We start from the raw sequence: 17,571 nt of genomic DNA on the forward strand, positions 1-17,571 counted from the left end.
AAACAAGTGGTAACAAATAAGCAGACTAAGGAAAAATGTGTAAGATGAAAAACAAAGTGGTGAAAAAATGGGTCTTCAGGAGTAAAACAGCCAGGTTCACTTCAAAGCATTACTAAGCACCAGACACAATACAAAGAACTCAGGACCTAAGGATGAACAAGACAGGTAGGACCCTGCCTTGCTGGCAGTATAGCCTGGTAGATCAGACTTATTTGGATGATGAGTGTTAGGACAAAATACAGGTTACTGGGAAACCTGTTCAGGGAGTCCGAGAAGACGCTTAAGAGCACAGACCGTGACTCTCCGAGACGAGAGCAGTGGGTAAATGGGGGAAAGGAGGGGGGCTGCTGCACAAGAGGCTGGGAAGCAGCTCAACATGATTTCTGCACAGAGCTCCAAAATGCAATGCAACAGAGGTGGAAGCTCTGGTCTCGAGACTATGTTCAAACGACCAATTTCTGCACACCAGGCCACTATAAAAGTATTAGGAAAAATCAGGTATCTGTTTCCTTTGTCTTCTCTCTAGGCACTGCTTGTTTTAATCAGTTGTCAACCAAGCTCCAATTCAATGTAAAGTGTGTAGCTCACACAATCTGAGAACCACTGTCACTGCAAAGGATGGTTAGCCCTGATTCTACAAATAAAGTAGACTGAATTTACAAGTGTAGGACTTACTCAATTTGGAAGTATGGAAGCTGATAAAAAGCAAAAAGGACGGACTGTTCAATGGAGTGTAAATGAAATAGGTAAGGAGAACTGCCCCCTCCCTGCATAAGGGTACAAAGAAGAGTTTTGAATGCGCCAAGGAAAAGCAAAATTCAGGAAAAAATTCCAAATAAGGGTACCTTAAATAAAGGGATTAACTGCTGCTATTGAGAAAACAGAGGAGGGAGAGGCAGGTTAAGTTAAAAAACAAAAAGGGGGTCATATTCTTGGCTTCCGGTTTTAAGGAATGAAGTTAAAGTAACTGTAGAAACCCCTGAAAAAGGGCAACCCACCCGCCCCTGTGTGCCCCCGGAAGTGCTGGGTCCTGGCTCCAGAACTCCATTCCCAGCAGGCCACAGTGTTGTCAAAGGAGCCTGTCACAAGCTTCTGCTCATCAAATTTCACTGCTGCACAAGTGTGGGTCTGGATGCCATAAACGCACTGTCCTGTGCTCACATCCCACAGTTTTGCAGACAAGTCATCTGACCCTTCAAGAGAAAAACAGGGAGGTTAGTAAGAAAACAAACACTAAAGAAGGCCAATCAATCCCCAAACCGTGGTATTCTTCAAGTAGAACCTCAAGGTCCCCTCCTCTAGCATTCCCACTTCATAGCTGAGAAAAGCAAAGCATGGAGAGGCTAATACAACTCATTCAGGGTCACCAAAATGGTGTTAACAGCACGGGGACTGAATGCAAGCTTTCTGGTTTTGTCCGTTTCCCTTAACCTGCCAGGCTACAAGAGGAGTGCTAGACTAAAGCATCCCTTGCTGCTTCTACTTGTAAAATGTCACAATCTTTGACCATCACGAGCTTTCTGATTTGAGCTTGAGATGAAGGGTATTACCTATGACTGCATGTATACATTTGCATGCCTATCCATGACCCACATCCCGAACCAATAAAGAATGCTGAAGAGTAAAGCTGTCCACTGGAACAGGTTCTACTCTAAGGGCAGTCAGGGAAAAGCCTCAGATCTCTCAGATCACAGGTTAACTTCTGCAAAGGCTAACTGCTAATTCTTTGAGCCATCCTGAAATGTGCAAAGCAACTTCTAAGAAAACCATGGATAAATTATCCCCAGACTTCCACAACTCAACACACTGAGCTTGTAAAGCCCCTTAAGATTCTGCAGAGGGGCGCCTGGGTGGCTCAGTCGGTTAAGCGTCCAACTTCGGCTTAGGTCATGATCTCACAGTTTGTGAGTTCAAGTCCCGCGTCTGGCTCTGTGCTGACAGCTCGGAGCCTGGAGCCTGCTTCGGATTCTGTGTCTCCCTCTCTCTGCCTCTCCCCCGCTCACGCTCTCTCTCTGTCTCTCAAAAATAAATAAATGTTAAAAAAAAAAAAAAAGATTCTGCAGAAAAAGTAGGTTTTATTTCTATTCTGATGAAAATATACCAATCATGATAATTCAAGATTAGCTTTAATTATGTTTAAAGGTATAATGATTAAATCACGCTCACAATTTACCTTTATAATAAAAAAGTAATAATAAGAATTGACAAAAGCATTTTGAGGACATAACAAATATAGTCACTATGACAAGGACACACTATGCAGGAAATCACCAAATGACTGGTTTTGGAAAGGATGAAATGGCTAAAATCAGCCACAATTCTGCCTTTAAGGGTTGGTAAAGAGCCACTGTTCCAGACAATGGAAAAATAGCTACAACTCATGAAAGAGGTAGAGCATGAATTTCAACTTGGACAAACCCTAGGAGAAATACAGTCTTCATTTTAGACTATATTTGTTGTCACTTTACTATTTAGAGACTCAGCTTCTTCCCTATAAAATAAGGGATGGGAATTGGTTGGTGGTTCTCGATGGTCATATGAGACATGAAAATCATCTGGAGAAGGGCACTGGGCTGCTCAGTTGGTAGAGCAGGTGACTCGTGAACTCAGTGGTGTAGGTTCAAGCCTACAATGGGTGTAGAGATGACTTAAGAACAAAATCTTTGGGTGGAGGGGAAGAATCATCTGAGAAGCTTCATCAAACACCTATGTAGGGCCCTAGCTTCAGAGATTTTAATTTAGAACCTCTGAGGTGGGGCCTGATCATCTTAAAAGCTTGCCAGGTGATTCTAATGTATCAGCAATATTTTGAGAACCAATGGTCTAGAACAGCACTCCAAGAGAAACAATACAAACCACGAATGCAATTTACATACGTAATTAAAATTTTTCTATTATTTACTGTAAAAACAAATTTAGTACAAATTTCATTAGCTCAATATATCAAAAATATTGTTAATGAAATATTTTATACCCTAAGTCTTTGATATCTACTGAGTATTTCCCATTTCACATCTCTGGACCAGCCACATCTCAAGAGCTCAAAAGCCTTATGGGGTCAGTGGCTAGTATACTGGATAGCGTGTCTAGATAATCTGAACTGTACATTTGAAAAATGGTTAAAATGATAAATCTAGGTGTTCCACAAATATGCCTTAGGAAACGGCATGATTAGCTCCTCAATCTAGTATATATTTTACCACAATGTGATAAAAACAAACCAAAAAAAAAAGGGAGAGATTATCCTAATTTTTAAATTAATTTATAGAGGAAAATATTGGGCCACTCAGTTTTACGCCCTAGAGAAGCATCAGAGAATAACTTGGTTGATTTCAGTTCCATTTTCCAGTGGTACAAGTCTACTCTTAACCGCTAAGCCTTTAGGAGTCATTGTTCTCTGCTCCTTTTTGGTTTTATTTCAACCTTTCCTATAGACTCCTGTTTGCTGCACTGAGTATACTCCAACGTGTTTTCAAGGAGGTCATCAATGACGCAGCCTAAAGATGAAAGGGGAGTAAATAAACATAGACTGTTTTTCATTATATAAAAGGAAAAAAAAAAAAACCCTCTCAATTCAGAAGAGGTTGAAAACAATACTTTGATATAAAAAATTCCAGGGATGGGTATATAACAAACGTAAGCAGAAAACTGAGCTGTAACTCAAATGGAATAAACTATCGTATCCAGCAAGGTTTAAATATTTAACTGGTAGAATCAGATCTCAGCTCTCAACTGCCTCTTGGAGGCATGTGACTCTGATGACCAACTGAACAAACACTGGCCAGTGCCTCTTTCATACAGGCAATTTTCACTGCCCTTGAAACTCTCTTCATCACCATTCTTCTTTACCTCTTCCCTAAGTACACTCTTCAAGGATCCATCCTAGGCCCCATTCTTTTTTCCTCTCCATGTCCTTTTGAAATTTCACTGTTATAGCCATAGCTGAAATGTCACTAACTCCTCAACCTTTTGCTCTAGCCCTGAGCTATTCCCCAAAGCTCTGATGTTACATTTCCAGAACCTTGTCGGAATCTCCATCACATCCGACTGCATTGAAGTTCATCCCAGGGGCACCTGGGTGGATCAGTCAGTTAAGCATCTGACTTGATTTCAGCTCAGGTCACGATCTCACAGTTTGTGAGATCAAGCCCCACATCAGGCTCTGCACTGACTGGGGAGCCTGCTTAGAATTCTCTGTCTCTCTCTCTCTGCCCTTCCCTTGCTTGCACTCTCTCTTAAAAATAAATAAACTTTAGGGGCGCCTGGGTGGCGCAGTCGGTTAAGCGTCTGACTTCAGCCAGGTCATGATCTCGCGGTCCGTGAGTTCGAGCCCCACGTCAGGCTCTGGGCTGATGGCTCAGAGCCTGGAGCCTGTTTCCGATTCTGTGTCTCCCTCTCTCTCTGCCCCTCCCCCGTTCATGCTCTGTCTCTCTCTGTCCCAAAAATAAATAAAAAACGTTGAAAAAAAAATTTAATTAAAAATAAATAAATAAATAAACTTAAAAAAAATTTTTTTTTAATTTCATTCCAAATTGAATTCCCTCTACCCGCTCAAATTTATTCCTTCATTTCCTATTCTTGGTACCAGTACTACCACCTTCCCAGGTATTTTCCTCGCCACATACTCAGTCCATTGCTAAGTCTTGTTAATTCCATTTCAATGGCTGCTCTTCCATTTAACTGCTCCTTTAAAAAAATCTCTACCCTTCGGGCACCTGGGTGGCTCAGTGGGTTGAGCATCTGACTTCAGCTCAGGTCATGATCTTGTAGTTTGTGAGTCCAAGCCCTGCATTGGGCTCTCTGCTGTCAGCACAAAGCCTGCTCCAGATCCTCTGCACCCTCTCTCTCTGCCCCTGCCCGACTTGGGGGCACGCTCCCTCTCTCTCAAAAATAAATAAACCTTGGGACGCCTGGGTGGCTTAGTCAGTTAAGTGTCTGACTGACTTCGGCTCAGGTCACAATCTTACGGTTTGTGAGTTTGAGCCCTACATCGGGCTCTGTGCTGGGTCAGAGCCTGGAACCCGCTTAGGATTCTGTGTCTGCCTCTCTCTCTCTCTGCCCCTCCCCTACTCTGTCTGTCTCTCTCTCTCAAAAATAAACATAAAAAAAATTAAGTAAACAAACCTCAAAAAAAAAAACAAAACTCTACACCTACTATCCTAAATCTAGATCTACTCTTACCTAAAATGCAATAGGCTAATACTTTAGTTTAGAAATTCTAGTGCTCGCTTCGGCAGCACATATACTAAAATTGGAACGATACAGAGAAGATTAGCATGGCCCCTGCGCAAGGATGACACGCAAATTCGTGAAGCGTTCCATATTTTTAAAAAAGAGAAAAAAAAAAAGAAAAAAAAATAGAAATTCTAGATCTGTCTATGTCAGAGGGTCTTCATATAAGTAGTGTCATCCTCCAAGGGAACATTTTAGAAATTTGCAGGGGTGGTTTCAAGTGTCACAATGATTTTGGAGGCAGTGGGGGGGGAGGGAGGCAGGGGGGGGGTCTAAATTACCAGCCTCTACTGGGCAAAGACCAGAAATGCTAGACATTCTGCAATGTTTGGGACAATGTACAAAAAGAATAGTCATGTATTCTGCATGACCTTTTTTTTTTTAATGTTTATTTATTTTTGAGAGGGGGGGGAGGGAGGGAGGGAGAGGGAGAGGCAGACACAGAATCTGAAGCAGGCTCCAGGCTCTGAGCTGTCAGCACAGAGGCCGATGCAGGGACCTGAGACCACGAGATCAGGACCTGAGCTAAAGTTGAACACTTAACCGACTAAGCCACCCAGGCGCCCATATTCTTTTTTTTTTTTTTAATTTTTTTTTCAATGTTTATTTATTTTTGGGACAGAGAGAGACAGAGCATGAACGGGGGAGGGGCAGAGAGAGAGGGAGACACAGAATCGGAAACAGGCTCCAGGCTCTGAGCCACCAGCCCAGAGCCCGACGCAGGGCTCGAACTCACGGACCGCAAGATCGTGACCTGGCTTAAGTCGGACGCTTAACCGACTGCGCCACCCAGGCGCCCCCAGGCGCCCATATTCTGCATGACTTCTTAAAGATTCTGCCTGATTGCCTTAAAGGTTCTGCCTGTGACAAGTTTATTCTTAGTTGACTGAGCCTTGGACCTGTTTTACAAAGCACCGAGTTTATTCTGAATTTACTATGAGTGTAACTACCAGGTAGACTGAGGAAAAATGTACTTTGCTTTGTTGGAGACTTTTCACCACTTGTGACCACATCGCTGATGGTACAAATACAACACTGTGCTATTTACAACTGTCATGTTCATGATGATAGTACATACACAGGTGCAAACATCTGATTACACTACCGTCTTCTAACACAGCTGTGCTTGAGCACAACACATTTAATGTGCGTTATTTTATTTTTTTTTTCAACGTTTATTTATTTTTGGGACAGAGAGAGACAGAGCATGAACAGGGGAGGGGCAGAGAGAGAGGGAGACACAGAATCGGAAACAGGCTCCAGGCTCTGAGCCATCAGCCCAGAGCCTGACGCGGGGCTCGAACTCACAGACCGCAAGATCGTGACCTGGCTGAAGTCGGACGCTTAACCGACTGCGCCACCCAGGCGCCCCTGTGCATTATTTTAAATTACTGTCTTATTTTTCCTCTGGATCAGAGTTTAGGTATTATATTGATTTTTTGAAATATGTGTATGTACAGGTAAGTTATTTCTATGAATTTGACTTCAAGGTAAGAGAATATTGTAAAATATGTTACAAAAAGAGGACCTGGGGCCTGGCAGAAATAAGAAACACTGGTCTACTTGGAGCAGAATGCTCTAGTCCTGGCCCTTTCTCTGCTCAGAAATCTTTCATAGTTTTTCTTATTGCTTAAAGAAAACTGTCCAAACTCATATTCCCAATATTTAAGGTTTTTACAATACAGCTCAAGACAATTCTTCAGCTTATATTCTAAGAATCTCTTATAGAGTCCTTAATTATATACTGAGTTCAGATAAAAAGAATTTTTATTTTCCTCCTATATGCTCCATGCTTAGCCCTTTCCATACCTTTGCTGGAAAGTGCTTATTCTCATCTCTCTAAAATCTACCCATTCTCCAAGATTCAACATAAACACCGCTCAATTTTTGCAAATGAAAGACCTCACTCCTTCCTCTGAACAACTGATTTTTTACTCATACAATTCAAATATATCATTTGACTTTTATAGCTGTTGTTTTTCTTATTCAACTGTAAGCCATGGTCACAATATGGCAGCGTGCAGGTTAAATATGACACAATCACAATATTTTTAAAATGTGATAATACTTAAAAATCAGTACACTAAAAAAAAAAAATCAATCAGAATATTGCACAAAAATCTAGATTTAGGACTTCTTTGAAAAATCAGATCTGACCACTGTGAGCCTATATCCCACATGGCAAATAATTCACTGCAGTAGAGCAGCAGCTACCCTCTCTAGAAGGGCAAGTGTTCTCTCACTAGCACAGTCTACATGGAGACTTTTACTTAATCAGGTTACCTTCCTGATTCCAGTATGTATGTTCTCTGAGCAAAGAACTGTCCTAATTCATCCACATATGTCCTTACATTGTCTTTCACATAGTAGTTTCTAATTATTTACTGCGTAGCACAAACAAAGCACAACAGGTTCCTTTCTCACCATTTCAGAAATCACAGCTCAGCAGAAGGATAACTACCTCTTTGGTAATAGCATGAAACAAAGGTATGTATAATTCCATAACAAACACTTCTCTCACTAGTTATAGTTTCAGGGATACAGCTATTAGAAATTTTAAACTTGGGGTGCCTGGGTAGCTCAGTCGGTTGAGCGTCTGACTTCAGCCCAGGTCATGATCTCACGGTCCCTGGGTTCGAGCCCCGCATCGGGCTCTGTGCTGACAGCTCAGAGCCTGGAGCCTGCTTTGGATTCTTTGTCTCCCTCTCTCTCTGACCCTCCCCTGCTCATGCTCTGTCTCTTTCTGTCTCAAAAATAAAAACATTAAAAAAATTTTTTTTAAAAAAGAAAAGAAAAATTAAACTAAAGCTTTGGATTATTTTCAATAGAGCATAATTTTCAATACACAAACTTGATGAATTTAATCAGAACAAAAAATACAAAATATAGACCCACCTACAGAATAACCTTAAAATGCAGGGTCGGGTCCACCGTTATTGCAGATATTAACTTTCCAGGTAGTTAAAGAATTCAGTGAATGTGTCCCATTCACTTCTGCCCCAAGTTAAAGTCAAGTTTTACTGCATTTCAAAAGTAAAATTTGATGAGAATTTTTCTTTTAAAGCTACATGTGGTTCTGAAAATGAGTCAACTGCCAGTATTTGCCCAAGTGTGAATGAGCACAAGGCTCAAAGGCAATACTGCATCTTAATCTTTAAAACTTACCTGCCATTGATCATAAGACAAAAAGGACACAGAAAAGCCATTGCTCCAACTGGGAAAGCACATCCAAGTATAAAAGAATGGACGATACCTTTCCAATAATCCGGCTTATAGGACACAGAATAATGTAAACATGGAGTAACTTTAGGATGACAAAAACCACGAAATGCCTTAAGTTTAATGTTCATTTTATAAAACTGGCAAAGCATTTAGCATTTTAGAGAAACATATCACTATGAGAAAATGTACATCCTCAAGAGATCATACACCTCAAGAATATTAAAACTGAGTCTGTTATTTAAAACTGCTGTGGCCATGCCATAAATTCAGTCTCTCTGGAAAGGACAGTTAAGAGGAGCTTTAAAATCATTTATATTTCCGGATCTGTAATTCTACTTTGAGGTTTCTGCCCCAAATAAATAATTCAAGGGGGGAAAAGGCAAACAAAAATATTCATAAATATTTCATAGATATATTCTGAATTCATAGAAACAACCTGAATATACACTAATATTGAACTGGCTAAATAATGAGGATATATTTACAAAAAGGAACAGAATATGCTATTAAAAAAGGCAATTATGGGGTGCCTGGATGGCTCAGTGGCTTAACTGACTGACTTAATTTTGGCTCAGGTCGTGAGTTTGAGCCCCACATTGGGTTCTGTGCTGACAGGGTGGAGCCTGCTTCAGATTCTGCGTCTGCCTCTCTCTGCCCCTCTCCTGCTTGCTTTCTCCCTCCCTCCCTCCCTCCCTCCCTCCCTCTCTCTCTCTCAAACAATAAATACATAAACTAAAAAAAATTTTTTTAAAAAGGCAACTATGTACTTCAGTAATACTCAAATGTTTATCTTGGATTAGGACGCCTGGGTGGCTCAGTCAGTTAAGCGTCTGACTTCGGCTCAGGTCATGATCTCACCGTTGTGGGTTCGAGCACCACGTCGGGTTGTGCTGACAGCTCAGAGCCTGCAGCCTGCTTTGGATCCTGTGTCTCCCTCTCTCTCTGCCCCTCCCCTGCTTGTGCTCTCTCTCAAAAATAAATAAACATTAAAAAAATAAAAATAAAAAAACAAAAAAACAAGAAGGGCCTGACCTATAAAAAATTTTTTTTAAAAAGAAATTATCCTGGATGAAAAAAGAACACCAAGGATCCCTAAATATTACATACAATGGAAGTGAAAAGGCATCGGGATCATCGATAAGGCTGCCTGAAATCATTCTACACCATTGCCTAAGAATTATTTACAATGCCCATCAATATGTACTGCCTAAAACATATGCACTGATTACATGTACAAACAGCCATTACAACTGGAAGAATCACACAATTCCAAATTTTAATGATTATATCTGCTACATAGTTACTTAATTGCTTAGGATTAAAATATCCATCTGTCTTTGTTTCCATGCCCAAATTCTTTTAACTTTTAATTCTTCTTAGAACCACAGGAATTTTAGCAAGAAAGAAATACCTCCATTCCCATACTTTATAGATAAGAAAACAAACACAGAGAGGTTAAGTAATTCTTGCAAGATGATCTAATTACTTGCTAGGTCTAGGCATCATCTTTTCCACTGGTTTTTCTCAAAAATCACTGTTGACAGAAAAAAAGTTTAACCAACATGGAAAACTGTACATGGAAGGAAAAAGCACTGAAAAAAATAGTTACAGCTTTCTGACTCACATCACATTTAAAAGAATGTCTGGGGGTGTCTGGGTGGCTCAGTCGGTTAAGCGTCCGACTCTTGATCTCAGCTGAGGTCTTGGTCTCAGGGTTGTGAGTTCAAGCACTGCATTGAGTTCCATGCTGGGCATGGAGGAAAGGAAAAAGGAAAAAGGAAAGGAAAGAGAAAAGAGAAAAAAGAAAAAAAAAGAATATCTGGAGCCTTCTTCTCACAAAATTCTATAAAAATGATTTGTCTTCTAGAGGGAAAGAGGATAAAAGGGTGTAAAACTACTCAGGGATGGAGGGAGGGGGAATTCCACTATAGATATCTCATATAATTAATACTTGCCATCCTCAAGCCTAAGGACTAGTTTGTTCTGTTTCTAAGATTATACCCTAAGAAACGCACAACAACAACAAAACAGTTCCAGAATCTCTTACCTGTACAGAGAAGTCCATCCTTGTAGTAAAGTGCATACACCCTGGCACTGTGTCCAATTAACGATGAGGTCTCAAAGGCTTCATGGTCCTCCAGTTGCTTCATTCTCAAAATAGCCTTCAAATAAACCTTCTTCCAGTGCAAAGCGTCCTGAACAGAATCATCTATCTGCCAGCCCAAATTTTTACACGCAGTCTGCCACACCTCTGTACAGGCACTTATCACCTTATTCCACTGTTTAGAGACGAGGCAGCATGTGAGTAAAGTCTGAGGATCGAGCCATTTTAACAAATAAAAACTGAGCTCCAGGGGAAGGAGTTTGAGGAAGTCCCGCTTGAGGAGAGTCTCCAGGTTATTGGAGAGATGCCTGAGCTGGACTGCCCCACTCAGACTAATCAGGTGATCCAGAGTTTCATTTTTCTGCAAGTCCGTCAGAGAAAGAAATGTAACAGAAATGTTATCAAGCCATGTCTCAAAGTCCTTTCTCTCCATAAGGTTATGGAAAAATTTACCTGTGGCACATCAAAATATTGTATTAGTTCTGCTCAAAAAGACCATTCAAGCAAGACTGCTAACAAATGAAAATTAGTGTAAAAAACTTGGCATTACAACTTTATGTTTAGTTATTACATTACAACTTTACAGTTAATATATTGTATTCGAAAATCTTCCATGCACACAAAAGATAATACATCTAAGAAAACATACTTTAATGAATCATGATCTCTGAAACATAAATCAGTGAGACTTATGTTGGTGTAGGTGACTTGCTCCTTTTGAAGTCTAGCACATGCTACATGCATCTTCACAGTAAAAGATTTATAGTATCACTCATTATAAAATAGTTTATTCTATACACTTCTCTCCCCTCCCCCCAACACGATCAAAACCATCGTAACACTATTTCCTTAATACGCTCTATTTGGGTACTTAAGTCACAAATATAAGCACCAGCATGTGACAACCAGAAGGCAGGTCTCCTGAGCAGTAACTGGAGACATTAGTTATCATGCTAGGCACAGCTTGATCTGTTACCAAAATCACAGAACTGACTACTGGGTTTTCAATAAATATTCAGGCAAAAAAGGTCTGGGGAAGAAAAACAGGCCGATGTAATAAATCATGTGGCTCAGGTATTTTGGTTTTTCTACTTCCTTCATGGCACTGCCTGTTAGAACAAAAATTACCAAAGGCCTTATGTAGCCTTACATAGTTTTTATTAGCCTCATATGAGCTGGTGACAACTCTTAATCATGTGCCCCCAGAGAGCAAAGAGGGTCAAGGAAGCTTGCACAAATAAGTAATCCTGATGCTTCCAAAACACCAACAAAAACAAAACAAAACAAAACAAAAACAAAAAAACCAAAAAAAACCCCAGGTAGCATCATCCCTACTTTGCAGAGGAGGAAGTTACAAGTCAGAGAAGGTAAGTGATTTGCCTACCTACAGTCAATAGAGCTATTAAAACAGCATCAGAACAGACTGGAAGTCAGTGCTCCCTCCATCAGTACTCTTCCAACCACACAGACCGAACTGTTTCTCTCTGACTACAGCTACAACCAGGAGAATCACAACCTGGTTATAAAATCTGGTACCTATCTGATTATACCACCTTCTCCTTTAAAAGAATGACACATTGCTCCAGGACTAACTGGAGCAAAAAGAAACGTTACAAGTATATAGCATTACACATTGCATCAAGGTATCAGCCCGCTTTTAAGAACAGGGAGTAAACTAATGAAAAAACAAAAAATACAGCAAATCAGCAAAAATCATCTTTCCCAAGCTTAGCTATATGTTGATAGATGTTAGTGCTGGATGATGGATACAAGGAGGTTTTTATTCTCTTTACTACCATATGTTTAAACATTCCATAATTAAAAAACAAAGCTTTCCTTCTAATATCACTTAGTTTCCTACCAGATTGCCATACTAATTTTAAAAATTAACATCCAAATCTCAACACACCTCCAGAGGCAAGGGCAACAAAAGCAAAAATGAACTACTGGGACCTCATCAGAATAGAAAGCTTCTGCACAGCGAAGGAAACAGTCAGCAAAACTAAAAGCAACCGACAGAATGGGAGAAGATATTTGCAAACAACACATCAGATAAAGGGTTAGTATCCAAAATCTAGAAAGAACTTATCAAACTCAACACCCAAAAAACAAATAATCCAGTGAAGAAATGGGCAAAAGACATGAATAGACACTTCTCCAAAGAAGACATCCAGATGGCCAACCGACACATGAAAACATGCTCCACATCACTCATCATCAGGGAAATACAAATCAAATGAGATACCACCTTACCCCTGTCAGAATGGCTAACATTAACAACTCAGGCAACAAGAGATGTTGGCGAGGATGCAGAGAAAGAGATCTCTTTTGCATTGTTGGTAGGAATGCAAGTTGGTGCAGACACTCTGGAAAACAATATGGAGGTTCCTCAAAAAACTAAAAATAGAACTACCCTACAACCCAGCAATTGCACTACTAGGTATTTATCCAAGGGATACAGGTGTGCAGTTTCGAAGGGACACATGCACCCCCATGTTTATAGCAGCACTATCAACAATAGCCAAAGTATGGAAAGCGCCCAAATGTCCATCGATGGATGAATGGATAAAGATGTGGCATAAATACAATGGAGTATTACTCGGCAATCAAAAAGAATGAAATCTTGCCATTTGCAACTACGTGGATGGAACTGGAGGATATTATGCAAAGCGAAATTAGTCAGAGAAAGACAAATATCATACGACTTCACTCATATGAGGACTTTAAGAGACAAAACAGATGAACATAGGGGAAGGGAAACAAAACTAATATAAAAACGGAGGGGGACAAAATATAAGAGACTCTTAAATATGGAGAACAATCAGAGGGTTACTGGAGGGGTTGTGGGAGGGGGAATGGGCTAAATGGGTAAGGGGCATTAAGGAATCTAGTCCTGAAATCATTGTTGCACTATATGCTAACTAATTTGGATGTAAATTAAAAAAAAATAAAATTAAAACAGAAAGGCGAGGCGAGGCGAGGCAAGGCGAGACAAGACAAGAAACCAAACAAACCAAACCTATTTACCAGAGGGGAGGTGGGTGAAATAGGTGATGGGGATTAAGGAGTGCACTTGTGATAAGCACTGGGTGATGGAACTGTGGAATCATGATATTGTACATGTGAAACTAATATAACACTGTATGTTAACTATACTGGAATTTAAAATAAAATTATATTTAGAAAAAAAAAGAATCCTGACACATAGATTAAAAACATTAGTATCTAAATTAATGTCGAAGAGGAAAATAAAATTTTTCCCATAAATGTTACCTAGATGAGGTCTACATCAAAAGCCAGATCTCACCTTCCAACTTTGTTCACGTAAGGTCAGTAAAAGTCCTTTTCATTAATTTCTCAAATATCAAATTTGGCCAGAATGTTATCAGACAAAAAACAGTAAAGGCAACCAAACTTTCCAATCACATCATCTACTACCCAATAATTTTGGTTTTTGGAACAGTGAATGGACTTTAAAAATAAAATAATATTCTGGAATCCTCAGGGTTTGGGCTAGGCAGGATTTATTAGTTTAAGGATTTACCTGGCAGCCAAAAAATAATCAGTTCACCAAAAGTTTAATCAACAACAGAAGCTAACACACTACCTCCTCCTGAATCCAAACAACCTTCTATCTCCAACATTTCCAGAAATTTTTTACTTGGAAAAAATCACTCATAACAAGGCAAAACAACTCTTTTCTTTGGACACCCACAAAATGTCACCATAGCTAATTAATTAATACTGGCCAATTAAAAACATACACCAAAACATCTGCCCAGGAATCCTTTTCTACAGTGAAAAAGCATGGGGGGCTTCTTCCTCTATCACACCTACACCTACACACACATGAATATCCACACATCCGTCATAGAAATGTTTACACGTAAGTAAGCTGAATTATTATTTAAATGACCACAGGCAAATTTATAATACCCATGAAAACATTATCAGGTAGGTTCGCACCATTAACAAAAACTAAGACACATCTTACAGCATGCCAAATTAATGTAGTCATGACACCATAGAAAATTATGGGACAAACTTCTCAGTGAGAGCCTTTAAAAAAACCCAGCCATTTCTGAGATTCATATATTCTCTTAACCCATAATAAGAATTTTTTCCTCAACTCTGCACTATTAGAAAACACCAGTATTTACTTTTCTGAAAAAAAAAAAAAAAAAAAAAAAAAAGACTTTGGAGGTAACTTTCTTAAGGTCACAGGTCTAAAATGAACTCTTTTAGAGAGCCTGTAGGAATATCACGTACTGGCCGCACAAGGCCCCCAGGGGAAAACTTCAGGAAGCAGGATTTCAATTCAACACATGGAGGAGCTTTTATTTTTTTTAAGTAGGCTTCACGCCCAGCGCAGAGCCTAATGAGAGGCTTGAACACACAACCCTGAGATTAAGACCTGTGCTTGAGTGGGGCGCCTGGGTGGCTCAGTCGGTTAAGCGTCCGACTTCGTCCGACTTCGGCTCAGGTCATGATCTCACGGTCCGTGAGTTCGAGCCCCGCATCGGGCTCTGTGCTGACAGCTCAGAGCCTGGAGCCTGTTTCAGATTCTGTGTCTCCCTCTCCCTCTGCCCCTCCCCTGCTCACGCTCTGACTCTATCTTTCAATAATAAAGAAAAATTAAAAGAAAAAAGACCTGTGCTTGAGATCAGGAGTTGGACACTTAACCGACTGAGCCACTCAGGCTCCCCATTAGGAGGAACTTCTAAATCATCAGGAGATTTCCAACAATGTAGGGGCTGCCTCCAGAATGGTGAGATTCCCATTACTGGGAAAGTCAAGGACAGTTAGAAACAGAGGCAGAATGAGGCATATATGAAAATGCTTTGGAGTCAGTCAAGTCTTTCAGTGATTTACCCACTTCCTACGTGATCATGGGCATCTCTGACCAACTTCTAAACTTCAGTTCTATCTGTAAAATGGAAGCTATCCCTCACTTTGAGGGCTGTGAAACTCAGAAATTGAGCAGGGGTGGTACTTTTGTTAGTTTTATTATTATGAATACTGGCCAGGAAAGCTTTCAGCAGCCTTAAGGCTGGAATAGACAGGATTACTAACAACCCTTTCAACCCTATGATCCTTACCATAAACTTTCCCTTAAATTGGCTTAAAATAGATGGAAGAAAAATTCACGGACTCAAACTCACTGGGGTTTAATTTTATAATTAAGGCCAGTTATTGAGTTGAGGCTAGAATTTCCTGCTAGGTGCATTTTTGTCTGTACCCACACTCCATGCTGTCTTGCCTTCCCCTCCCCCCGACTTGAGATTAAACATTAAACTTGTCCTTCTGCCCTCAATATTAACAATCACAAAGCTCCGAAATGGGTATGATGAAGACTGCAAAATTGGAAGCCAGGAGGCCTGGGTTTGGTCTCTGGTTCTACCATTAATTCCCTATGTTCCCTCTGGCAACTCTCATATTTGTACTGGTTTAAAAGATTCAAGTACTACTCATAGACATTACTTCATTTGATTATCAGAACTTCAAGGAAAGTATCAGTACTATTGCCCTTAACTAATAAATGAGATTTATGACCCAAGAGGTGGAGTGACTTTCCGAGGGTCCCACAGGAAGTTAAGCAATTTAACATCTTACCTAGCTCCCCACCGCCGCAAACAAAACAAAACCTATATACTGCTAGGTCTTACTAGAGATAGATGTTCTGGATAAAACATCACATGTACGTTTTCCTCTCCTCCACCAGGACCTGGCCTAGTTAAGAGTGAAAACAAGACATTTGTTGTTCGGAAGCCCGAGGCTTCATCTTCCCTGGTTTCTCATCAAGCATAATCAGCTTGTTACAGTACGTACAGAGGTTTTGAAAACGTGTATCTGGATTTATAAACTTACACACACCCAAGGTATCTTTGGAATATTCAACAAGCTGGTAACACTGGTTGCCTCCAGAGAAACCTGGAGAGCTGAGGAACAGGCGTGAGGAGCCCTTTCTTGAATTTAAAACCTATGAATATGCAACTTATTTAAAATCTTACAACTTAGGGGCGCCTGGGTGGCGCAGTCGGTTAAGCGTCCGACTTCAGCCAGGTCACGATCTCACGGTCTGTGAGTTCGAGCCCCGCGTCGGGCTCTGGGATGATGGCTCAGAGCCTGGAGCCTGTTTCCGATTCTGTGTCTCCCCCTCTCTCTGCCCCTCCCCCGTTCATGCTCTGTCTCTCTCTGTCCCAAAAATAAATAAACGTTGAAAAAAAAAATAAAATAAAATCTTACAACTTAATATTACAACTTATTTATTCATCTCGCCTTTGGTTTTGAGTGAATACAAACAGCTCGGAAAGAATACAGTGTTTATAAAATCCAGGCTCTGCAACTCCACTTGTTGCTGAGTGACACTGGGGAAATCACTTCACCAATCTCAAGTCCAGTCTTTGACTTGTAAAATGCAACCTCGGAACAGCATTCCCTGCAAGGGTGTTTGTGAGGCTTAAATCGGATAATGCACGTAAAGCGTTTAGCACAGTACCCTACACGCTGTAAGCCTCCGAGAAACGTCAGTTACCATTATTGAGCATTAATATGGCTATCTGTAGTTCAAGCCGCCCCCCCCCCCCGCCACATACACACCTGTTTCCATGGCATACCCACAACTACGGCGCAGTCCCTCACATTAATACAGCGCTTTGTACTTCAAAACCACCTCTCCACACTTCATCACCTTTCAAAGTCATGGCAGCCCTGGGACATCATTGTTAACTCATTTCACAGCTAAGGAAGCTGAGAACTAAGAGGCGGTAACTCCGAGACTCAATGTTCCCATCTCTAAAATCAACTCCAGATCCCTTCAGCCCGTTCGTCGCTCCCAGGTTCCCTGCTCCCCGAGTCGTGTTCCGCGCAGCACTGACCTGAGCGAGCGCCCCGGGGCCCGGGACCTCGCGCCGGGCTCACACCGACTAGGCGCGCTCGGGCCGCCAGAGCCTCGCAGCGGCCGGGTCCGCTCCGCAGCCATGGCGCCTGCAGGGAGAGAAAGACAAACGGCC

The 17,571-nt window shown here is 40.9% G+C and overlaps 1 protein-coding gene and 1 non-coding gene across 4 annotated transcripts in view; one reads left to right on the top strand and one right to left on the bottom strand.

The window, feature by feature from the left end:
• FBXW2 (F-box and WD repeat domain containing 2) overlaps positions 1-17,571 on the bottom strand; it is a 57,781-nt gene that overhangs the window by 40,011 nt on the left and 199 nt on the right. For 2 of the 3 annotated variants that reach the window (XM_040482131.1, XM_040482130.1), the window contains exons 2-4: positions 17,437-17,545; positions 10,502-11,011; positions 999-1,193 (exon numbers count right to left, since the gene is read on the bottom strand). In XM_040482131.1, the coding sequence (XP_040338065.1) occupies positions 999-1,193; positions 10,502-10,991 (685 nt within the window). In that variant the 5' untranslated portion in view covers positions 10,992-11,011; positions 17,437-17,545. The remainder of the gene's footprint in view (positions 1-998; positions 1,194-10,501; positions 11,012-17,436; positions 17,546-17,571) is intronic. The other variant, XM_040482132.1, reaches the window with a different exon arrangement.
• On the top strand, positions 5,222-5,328 carry LOC121035189 (U6 spliceosomal RNA). The gene has a single exon (XR_005792778.1). It is a non-coding gene; the product is annotated as a U6 spliceosomal RNA (small nuclear RNA).

Source organism: Herpailurus yagouaroundi, unplaced genomic scaffold, assembly GCF_014898765.1.
Source record: "Herpailurus yagouaroundi ecotype Mexico unplaced genomic scaffold, PumYag 160, whole genome shotgun sequence".
Lineage (NCBI taxonomy): Eukaryota > Metazoa > Chordata > Mammalia > Carnivora > Felidae > Herpailurus > Herpailurus yagouaroundi.